Consider the following 10,989-nt stretch of genomic DNA (forward strand, 5'->3'; position numbering starts at 1 on the left):
ATAGGCATGTGGTTTACAGCAAATTAATACAATTAATACATAATACATTAAATTCATAAGTTTGTTTTAAAATCATAACGTCAGTTGTTGTTGTTTGTTATTATTATTGTAATTATTAATATTAATATTATTATTATTATTATTAAACATTTAGCCTATAACAACAACAATAGTAGTAATAATAATAATAATTATTATTATTAATAAATAATCATTTATCCTGTTTTGCTTTATAGCCTAGTTAATAGATACATTAATTATTATAATAATACATGTTATTACACTTAATACATATATTTATTAGTTCTGCCAATCAATTAAAAAAACTAATTAATTGCACATTTTTTCTGAAATTAATTGTGAATAATCCCATTAAGTTTTTAAATATACTTTTAAAAAGCAATAATGTCGCATTCAATCTTCAAATGAATGTAGAAACAACATAAAGGCATATTTTTAATATTTTTAAAAATATTTTTTATGACTGAAGGCCAGTATCACTGATACTAATATTACTGATGTCTCATAAGAAATGGTTCTTTTTTCCTCAATATTTAACCACCGACTATAGCTATTCAGCATTACGTTATAATTGAGAGCTATCAATTTAAATATTTAATAGACTTTAAAAAACAACTTCTACTTTAAGTGAACTTAAAACAATCTTCAAATAAACCCATTATTTACCTGTGCCCTTTAGCAAGTAGGAATATACAGAAATTGAAAGTTATGAAACACTAAATACTAAATTAAATATAGATGAATCCTTAAAGCTACAAAAGTTATTGATTTCCTCTGTTTTCTTTTGTTCTTTGATTAACGGCTTTGATTATTAGCTTATTTGGCTGCTATTACTTTAAGACCTTCCGCTGCTGAACATAACGCAGTCTGACATGCATGCTTGTAGTTTCATTTGCACTTTAATATGAAATGATACATACTACAGTGTGCACCACCACAATTGTGCATGCAGTTGAAGCGTACGTGGTCATAAAGACATTTTGCGACTAAATAAAATCACTTCGTGTCAAAAAAAGAGACAGAAGCAGCAGTTGTGAATGGGGTGGCCAATCCTACCCCAGCTCTGTGTTAACGGCGTTAAATATTTTTTAATGCCGTTAAACTGGAAAAAAAATTAGCGTCTGTGTTAACATGCTAATTTTGACTTCACAAATATTTATAAAACTAAGGTATATCATATCTTTTTTCCCCTTTCTTTTCGCAGATCCCTCTTTTGTGTACGAAATTAAGATTCTGGCTTTTAACCAGCATGGAGAGGGCAATGCCACCCTGCGCTTTGTGTCTCTCAAGGAGGCAGTGGAGAAATCAGGTGCCTGACGCAACACACTGGTTCACTCCCACACATGCAAGCATAATAACTCACTCACACTGACTGTGTATACGTGTGTGTTCTGTTCCTGCAGTGCTAAACACCCCTTGCGACTGTGTAAAAGATGAACAGAATAAAAGCTCCACCACAGGCATCATCATCGGCATTCATATTGGAGTCACTTGCATCATTTTCTGTGTCCTTTTCCTCATGTTCAGCTACAGGGGAAGGTGAGGAATCAATTCTGCCTATGTGTGCTTGCCTCTGGTATCATTTTATAGTGAATGCAGTCGCTGTGGGCAAAACAGTTTTATTTTTAAATAAAGGTCAACATGTTTCTTTGGATGCAGAGTTGAACGGTTGTTTCGTTGCAGGTTGATGATGTGTAAAACCGTGCAGGCCACCCGACAGGCGGGCCGCAACCCAGCAGCAGGAGTCGTGCTCGAATCCTCCTCTTCCTCACAGGGGTCTCTGGCCCTCAACGGCCCCCACAGGTTCAGCTCAGACGGGAATGGAGGAACCCACACTGCAAAGAGCTGCACCGACTCCAACGAGATGGAGAGACTCTTCTCAGGACCATCCCACTTCTCCCATCCACCTGACACCACCCACACAGTGAGCCTTGGGGGAAATGCATACATTTTTAGACATGTGGATTACATAGTTACGGTTCTTCTCAGAGAACAACTTAAGAGTGCATGTAACAGTGAGATCGAAAGGGATGCATTTGCCTGAGTGTATTGAAAGGGATTAAATCAAAACTATAACACTATGAACTCCTGATGAGATTCCTTGACCTCACAATAACTGAAACTGTTTTTTTGGACCACAAAACCTTATGTAGCAGAGATATATTTATAGCAATAGCTAAAAATACATTGTATGGGTCAAAATTATAAATTTTTCTTTAATGCCAAAAATCATTAGGATATTAAGTAAAGATCATGTTCCATGAAGATATTTTGTAAATTTTCTACTGTAGATATATTTAAGTTAAATGTTTGATTTGTAATATGCATTGTTAAGAACTTAATTTGGACAACTTTATTGGTGATTTTCTCAAAATGTAGATTTTTTTTGCACTCTCAGTTTCCAGATTTTCAAATAGTTGTGTCTCAACCAAATATTGTCCTATCCAAACAAACCATACACCAATGGAAAGCTTATTTATTCAACTTTCAGATAACGTATACATCTCAATTTAAAAAAAAATATATATCCATTTTCCATCCTTTTTTACCATCTCTTTGTGTGTTTATTTTCAGATTGAGAGCTCTTTGGTCTCTTGTCCATTGAATGAAACCGAGATGTGCACACTTCCCCTTGATGACTTCAGCCTGATGGAGGAGTGTGAGGTGCAGTTCCGGCAGCATCCAGCAGAGGGCCAACAGGATGAAGACTGATGAAGAAATGAAGGCCAAGAAAAACCTCTACTCAGACTCCTGTCCAACTCAGGTCAACTGAAGTATTCATCTTTTTTTAGTTCTGTTTTTATCGTGCAAAGAATATATTATTCGTAAGTTAAGTTCCCTTTGTGGGAATCACTGGACTGTAATACGGGAGGTCCCTGTGGCCTCATGGTAGGTGAGGTTCTGCGATTGACATCTATTATTTCTCATTGGTAGGTGAACAAATACACTCTTGCAGTTAGACCTGGCAGCGTACAGTAAAAGTCTCCAGTCACTAGTATCTATAATTGATTATATTTAGCTTCTTCTGCACAACAGAGAAGTATTTTTCCTACTAAAACAGTTCTATTTTTCGACTTGCTACCTGTTTTTGACCTACCAATGATTTCACACGCCCATCCATTAGAGACCAAGACCTTCTTCCAGGGATTTCAAATTATTCTCAGGACTTTTTTTTGTTTCACTGATATCAATGTTTTTTTTAGTAGGTTTCAGCCTTCATAAAGACTTTAGACTCGGCTATGTGAACCTTAGAATTTGCAACAAAAAACCTACCTCAGCTGGAATGAATGTCTTGTAGGAAGTCTTTGAGATCTGCATCTTACTGTCTGTTCTGTTTTTATACACATCAAGCGTTCAGTCAAAAGAGAAATAGGTGCTTCTCTACCTCAGATTTCAAGGACTGCCGTTCTCCTGCTCGCTGATGCGAAACAAGAAAAAATCCAACATATAGCACTTCCAAATGTTGAAGTCAATGTTCTACCTCAAAATAACAATGTTGTTATTGTCGTTGTGGTTCTTTTCTCATATTGAAACGTAGCCTCTGTTTGTGAGATCCTGGCTTCACTATGTTGATGAATTGCTGTGTTTTGATATGTCAGTACCTCATGCCAGTTGACAGATGACATTGTTCTATGAATTCTGCTTGTAAAGATGTTTTGATAGTGTCCTTGTATTCACGTAGGATTTTTTTGGTTCTATGTTTCCTGATCAGAGTATTTTTATTTTAATTGTAGTCGACGCAGTCAAATGGAAAGAGTTTTTAAGATAAACTGCACTGTTACTAATGTCTTCAGGATTTAAAAAATACTGCTCTCAGATGAACCGCTGGAAGAAGAGAGGCCACCGTATGCGACGCTGGATATAAACATACAAATGATGTTTATGTATTTGAACAGTTTGACTCCATGTGATTTGCATGTCATGTAACGCAAAAGAACCGGGGAGATCGACAAGTATGTAAAGCGTTCTTTACAGAATTAAGCACATGTACTGTTTCTATGGGTGCTGATAGAAGTCAATCGTGATATAGATTAGATACACGTATGACGTGTTGTGATATTTTGTGAAGAATTGAAATGGACTTTGCCTGGGTTGTAACTACAAAACTACAGAAGCTCAAGCACCCTTAGATACTGTCGAGGCTGTTCAGATAGTCTGCTGCATGCTATGAACTGAAGAACTGGGCATTCTAGAATTCTCCAGGAAGTGAACATTCCATTAGAAGCCAAAGCCACTGGAGATTCTCATGGCTTCTATGTGGAGTTCCATCATTCTTTTTTTTTTAAATCCATGTTTTTAGTGCCACGTTGATCAGGGAGCACAAAGTGCATCAGACATACGCACATAACTCGCACACATAACATCTGTTGGCATTAGACTCCCAGAATGCTGAGTAGAAGATGATGCCTGAGCTACCACTGGTCATCTCTTCATACGTCTGGCCAGCTATTGAATCGCTTTTCAATTGCTTTTCACTGTGTGCTCAGCCACCCAATCTAGACCAGCTGTTTCTTTTAGCGGGGAGGGAGAGCTGAAAGCACCAGCAAGATGTTTTTTCTCCTCTGGTGTCCCATAGTGCTATGGTACATATATATTTTTTTAGTAACCTACCTCGACACAGCAGTCATGCTCTCAGGTCGCTCCTACTCTGATGGGGAGATTGTATTTTTTGTATAGTACACACACAAACACATGCACACATCCATACACACATCAGAGGACAACATCTCCTTTGGGCCCTTTAGCAGATCAGTGCATTAGCTTTTCATGCACTTAGATTTTTTTTTTTAATGTAAAATGTTGTGTGTTTTGTTTGTCTCTATCAAACAGTCATGTTTACTTTATTCCGACTGGTTCAGAAGACTCGTCCATCGGTTTTGCCAGTATATTTTTTCCCTTAATTTAAAAATGTAATCATCATCATCATCAGTGTGTGTAGATGAGTCAAATTTGCATATTTTCATAATGCCCACAAATTCTGTAATTAATCTTTTTAAAGAAATGGACAAAGTAAGCTTAGATAATCAAAAAAATTCCTATTCATATAAGGTATATTCCTTGAAATACTGGTTCTGGAACAGAATTGCACAGTATATTACAGTGTAGAAAAGACTCAGACAATGTGCTGTATATTTATTGTACCGAATGCATTGTAGTGTCGTCAGTGGAGGCCGTAGAAGCTTTTGTGTTGTCTGTTTACAGATAAGTGCTCAATTCTTTGGCTGTGTTAAATAGAGTTAATGGAAAAGAGTCCTAACAACGGAAGGTATGTGATACGCTGTGCTGTAGAACTTTGTCCCTAATAATGAAAGTCTCTATGAAATATCTATTGTACAGTTTTGGTGCTCTTGGCATTCCTGTAATAAGACAAAGCGGTTTCATCTGTTGTGTAATGCGATACAAGCAATTCTCAATGTGGTTACGTTACAAGTCATCTACAGTTCGGTGCACTTTTGTTGCTTGTTTCCTGATAGATTTGGTCTTGTGATGTTTGTAAACTACTAGTGTGCAGATCAGTACAATTGAGCATTTTTTAACCGGTGATGAGCATCAGCAGGCTTCATGTAAGATTCCAACGTGATCTCTGATGTGATAGACTGTCTTAGAGAAAGCAGGTCTTGATTTAGTTAAAATAGGGTGGATGTTTGACCATAAATGGACAGCTGCTGTTTTCATTTTATCAGTTCATGTCATCCTCATCTGTGCTTCCTCAGACTGATGGCATGATCTCTTTTTCTGATGTAGAGATTCATCTTGAACTTCTCCTCCTCTTAGCCTGTTATGGAGGTATTTAGCCCTTATCTGCTTTCAAATAAGGGGTAATCTGAGCCGTTTCGCATGCGTTGAACCTGTGATGATAATCCTCATGCTGAAAAGTCTGTTACTGTGATAAACCATTAGATCCACAGGCTTTCTGTGCGTCTCATAGTGCTTGATCTCGCTTTGCTTCCATTCAATATTTAGTATCATTTTTGGCTCGGATCCATGAAAGAACAAAGAACATGTTACCAAAATGGCCCCTCGTCTCTAGAATCCACCTCGCACATGTATATATGTGCACATGCGGTCACATCCCTGTAAAGAAAGACATGTTTGTGTCAGCATTAGTCCCGTGTCCCAGATTTCCCCAGGGAGACTCAGGGATGAGGCATTAACATGTAGCAGCCTCAGCTCCCGCCAGCGCTATGGCAACACCGACCTATTCACAGCAGCAGAAAGACGTTCAAACTTTGAATCTGTAAAACAAACAGCTTTTTGTAGAGGATAATATGTACCAGTTTGAGTCTGTTAAGCCCCTTTCAGGACCCGGGATTACACTTTTTGAGTGCACTTTTTGCTTTTGGTGAGGGGACCCATAGCAGTCCAGCTGAGAGGAATTTATATGCTTGCTTTTACAGTTTCATACACACACAGGCTTTACACTTGTGTATCTGATGCGGTCACAGCATGAGGTTTCTAAAAGCAGCTGGGGATTTCTGATGTTACCATGTAAAAATTTGGTCCTGTCATGATGTCTGTTATTGTTAGTAATATCTTGTAGTGCATACTGTTTATAAAAATAAATGGGAAAGGTTTATAGTGATACTCCTACAATGGAAGCAGAAAAGTTGCCTGTGGGGTTTAAAAATATAATGTTTTTACGGCATGAGTTATTTATTAAATACAATTTGTTAATTGAGCTCTTAAAAGGAACCCTGGGCATTAAGACTTCTATAGCTTTTGAAATATGTAGTAGAAAACCCATGAAAGATTTACATTATTTAAAACATCCACATCGTTTAATACACATTTTGGACTATGGGAGGTGCCATTACTTTTTTGTTTGATTAAGTAGAACAGTTGCACTCTGTGAGCTACTGGCACTGGGCTACATTATTTTTACTGCAACACAAATTGAAATACACAATGGATATAAGCGTAGGCTCAAACCAAATACCGTACCATTGATTTTTCCCACAAAGAGTCTAAATGCACCAGGATATCGAGTTAAATCCATGCTGAGAAACGGCGCCATGACAAGTGTCGCCATGTGTACATCATTTGTAAGCTCTTTCAGTGGCTGCGGTCTACTAAAAGCCTCAAAGGCATTATGGCTAAAGTGGAAAGAACACAAACGCAGGTCTTTTTATTCGTCCACAGGCATCTTCCCATTCTTTATTCTTTACTGGAATTTAAACCAAAAGCTACACAATGTGGCATCGTATTTGTATCTTATTTTCCAAGTTGTGTATTCCGAGTTGTGTTGCAGTAAAAATAGCAACAGATAGTGCCAGTAGCTCACAGAGTGCAACTGTTCTACTCTCTCAAAATAATGGCTCCCCCTATAGTCGAAAATATGTATAGAACGATGTGGATTTTTTAAATAACCTAAATCTTTTGTAGGTGTTTCTACTATATATTTTAATAAGATATATCACCTATGTTATATTAAGCCATGCAAGTCTTAATACCCAGGGTTCCCTTGAAAATGTCTACTTTTCAAGTAGAACCAAATTAATTTCTTTAGGTGAAGGTTGAAGAATCCATTCAGTGTACTTCGCAGTTACTTATAACTATGGCTGTCACAATTTCTTAATTAAATTTGAGTACTCAATTATTAAAATGATTATTAAATTTACATTCTGCCCGCGTTAACTGACAAAATACCGAAAGTAGCGCATTGCATGGATGAGAATCCATGAAAAGTATCATTAGACCATTTTTTAAGGCTGCACAAAAAAATGTATACCATTCTATTAGAAGGTAAATAATTCATAAACCTATGCTAACACAGGAGAATACATAATTACCTTTCTAAATATGCTATCTGTTTATCGCAATTTCAAAATAAAAGTTTAAACCATCACTTTACGTTTGCATGTTTTGATGTCTGCATGTTCTTGTTGAAATGACAGTGGCTGTAGCATTTCTATCATAAATAAGTGGCCAAATATTAACGATTAAGTGAACATTTTAATGAAATATTGTTTAGTCAATAGTAAACAAGGATTAGCTGGGTAAAAATCATCAAAATTGTTTTAAATTGTGCATAAAAAATTCTGTTATGGTTTATATTGGTTTTTTTTTTTCAGCAGGGTATTACCACAAAAAATCTGATTACTCAATTACTACCAAAATAATCCTTAGTAACACCCCTTTTAAGTTTGCACATTACAGTAGTCTCATGCTAAGACAAGTTACGGTTATGCTTTGATGCAGTGTGACAGTTCCATATTTTAAATATTTACTCACTTTGCTTCCCACTTGACTTCTAGGCTTTCATAGTATGTTTATTACTGTATTGGTGTTTCCTATTTGTTTTTACAAACTGAAGGAGTTTATTGTGTGAGGTAATCGACAGCATGACAGAATCCACAGACCATGAAAAAAAACTGGTGTGTTCATGTTTGTCATTGTGAAGTACTAAAGTTTAAATCCTGTGCTTTTTCCACAGACTTGTTTATACTGTTCTAAAATTCATATGGATAAAAATGGATATTTTGCAGATTAGATTAAGACTAGTAGGCAAGCACAAACTGGATCGCACTAAGTTCTTGTGTTAGAAAATGACTACACACACCCTCCTTTAGCTTCCTAACCTCATCTGAGCTAATGTATAGCTGTTACAGATGCTTTTCGCTCGGTTTTGGTTATAGTACAGTGAATGTGAAGATGACCGTCACTTCTGTAAAACTGTGTACATGACTGAAACACTGAAAATCTCCTTAATATGGTGCTATTTCTGTCAATATACTGCAAATTCTGTATTTATCTCCTCTTCCACAAAAGAGTGAATATTACCTTGCATTCATATCTGCATTGTGAAGTTCTGTGTTCAAGACCTGTGTAACACTTGACAGATTGACGCTGTCAAAGTGTGTTTTGTTCATTAAGGGAAGTGAAGAAAATTATGCATTAATGTCTCAGCGCAAACTGTATTTGTGTATAGCTATTTAACCACCCTCAGAGCTGCATATGATTATGGAAATGTAACACTCTTGCAGGGTTAGCACAGACTGTTCAAATGTGTATCTCTGTAAACCACCATACAAACGTTAATTCTGGAGCTCAGCAGGAAAACAGGCATGACAACAATGCCTGGGGACAAACTCCAGCATGCACTGGCCTTTGTGCTGCGTATGACCCTTCAGCAAACCGTTTCGCCACCCAGCCATTTCTCTTCACAGGAAAGGTGTCATTTTAGAGGAAATGAAGAGAGCACAAGAGATGACGCTCAACTGAGCAGGAGTGAGATGTTTAGTTTTCACCGTTCAGTTCTTCATGTTACTCACTCTCTGTAATTCAGGTCCGGTGAAATTACGGTTTCCACTGCATTGGAAACACTGTTTCTACCTGTTTGTCTTCTCCAAATTTGATGTCTGTAACCCCCTCTGACCACAGACGGTCAGTGCTGTGTATGTACATATGCATATATTTGTATGTGTATATGTATATTTATATAAAGAAAGAATACTAGACCGTTTTTAGTGGTTTGTATTGTTTTAGGGTTCATTGTGAAACACTGTTTAAAGTCAATAACAATGACGACAATAAACTAGTTCTAGTTTTAAAAAATGATTCCTTTCTTTGTCAATGAATTTGTAATTTTCTTGTGTTTATACACAGCTCACTTCCCAGAGTGTTTCAGTAAATTTGTGTCTGTGTACATTATCATTTAATAGTTTGGGGTCAGTAAGATAATAATAATAATAATTATTATTATTATTATTATTATTATTATTATAGCCTATGTTTATGAAAGTCTCACCAAGGCTGTATTTTTCCATAAAAACAGTAATTGAGTTTGATTGACAGGCGATCTGGCCAATCATAACGCTGAAGCTGCCATTTTACCTGACAAACAAACTAGATAGAACTGTAGATTAACCATAGATATATATACATAGATACCGCATTGGACCGCTCCAAGCACGTAGATGCGTCCGCCATTTTGGAACGGTCCACTTGACGTCATTCACCATACTGTAGGTTCGCAGACCAACGGCTGTGCAGGACTGTGGCTTTTCGAATTTTCAGTGATTACTATGAGATCTATGGGTGAATGACGTCAAGTAGACCGCAGTGAAATGGCGGATGGCTTACGTATAACGGCCCATAGAAACAGTCGCTAATGAGGCATCTATGTATATATATCTATGAGATTAACACCAGTGGACTTGAACTTGCGGTTGAAACAAGATAGTTTTTGGCTGTATCCGAAATCAGTCCACTTGTACAGTTCACTTGAAGGAGTGAATGAAAACGAGTGAGTGAATTCGGACATTAAGTGCACCGGAAGGACTGCCGCTTTTGCATTGTATTGCTTACTGTTTAACAATCATTTAAAACGGACAGTTCAAGTAGTAAGATTAAAGGATTTATCTTGAACTATGTTAAGGAGTTTACGTATAAACCCTGGTTAAACAATTTAATAATCAATTTACAATGAATTTGTACCTGTGTTGTATGCTGTATTACGCAGTGGACGAGCGCGTTGTAAAATGAATGGATGGATAATTCAGCTGCGGGCTCCATCGTCTGGCGAGACGCGGGAATTCAGTCGGCGCGCGACTCTCACAGTGCATTATGAGCTATCTCTAGGGCTGTATCCGAAATCGCCCCCTGTACCCTCAAATAGGGCACTATTTGAGGGGACAGCCATTTTAAGTGGTGTTCGAAACCATAGTGGACATTCCCGAGTGCACTCATTCAATCCCACAATGCACCGCAAAAACGAGTGTACAACCGATGTACGCTCAACGCGCTCAACAGCTAGAGATAACCCATAATGCACTGTGAGAGTCGCACGCTGACTGAATTCCCGCGTCTCGCCAGACGATGGCGCCCGCAGCTGAATCATCATCCATCTGTTCATTTTACAACGCGCTGGTCCACTGCGTAATACAGCATACAACACAGGTACAAATTCGTTGTAAATTGATTATTAAATTGTTTAACCAGTGTTTATACACAAATTCCCTGACATAG

At 37.4% G+C, this 10,989-nt stretch overlaps 1 protein-coding gene and 1 long non-coding RNA gene across 2 annotated transcripts in view; both read left to right on the forward strand.

Annotated features, from left to right (window-relative positions):
• The window catches only part of igdcc3 (immunoglobulin superfamily, DCC subclass, member 3), a 113,810-nt gene extending 111,077 nt beyond the window's left edge, over positions 1 to 2,733 (forward strand). The window contains exons 11-14 of the mRNA XM_073837527.1: positions 1,226 to 1,330; positions 1,425 to 1,560; positions 1,705 to 1,945; positions 2,596 to 2,733. Of these exons, the coding sequence (XP_073693628.1) occupies positions 1,226 to 1,330; positions 1,425 to 1,560; positions 1,705 to 1,945; positions 2,596 to 2,733 (620 nt within the window). The remainder of the gene's footprint in view (positions 1 to 1,225; positions 1,331 to 1,424; positions 1,561 to 1,704; positions 1,946 to 2,595) is intronic.
• Positions 2,734 to 3,785: 1,052 nt separating this feature from the next.
• LOC141332023 (uncharacterized) lies at positions 3,786 to 7,872 on the forward strand. The gene is made up of 2 exons (XR_012355283.1): positions 3,786 to 7,400; positions 7,431 to 7,872. It is a non-coding gene; the product is annotated as an uncharacterized lncRNA (long non-coding RNA).
• Positions 7,873 to 10,989: the final 3,117 nt, after the last annotated feature.

This window comes from Garra rufa, chromosome 3 (genome assembly GCF_049309525.1).
Source record: "Garra rufa chromosome 3, GarRuf1.0, whole genome shotgun sequence".
NCBI classification, from domain to species: Eukaryota; Metazoa; Chordata; class Actinopteri; order Cypriniformes; family Cyprinidae; genus Garra; species Garra rufa.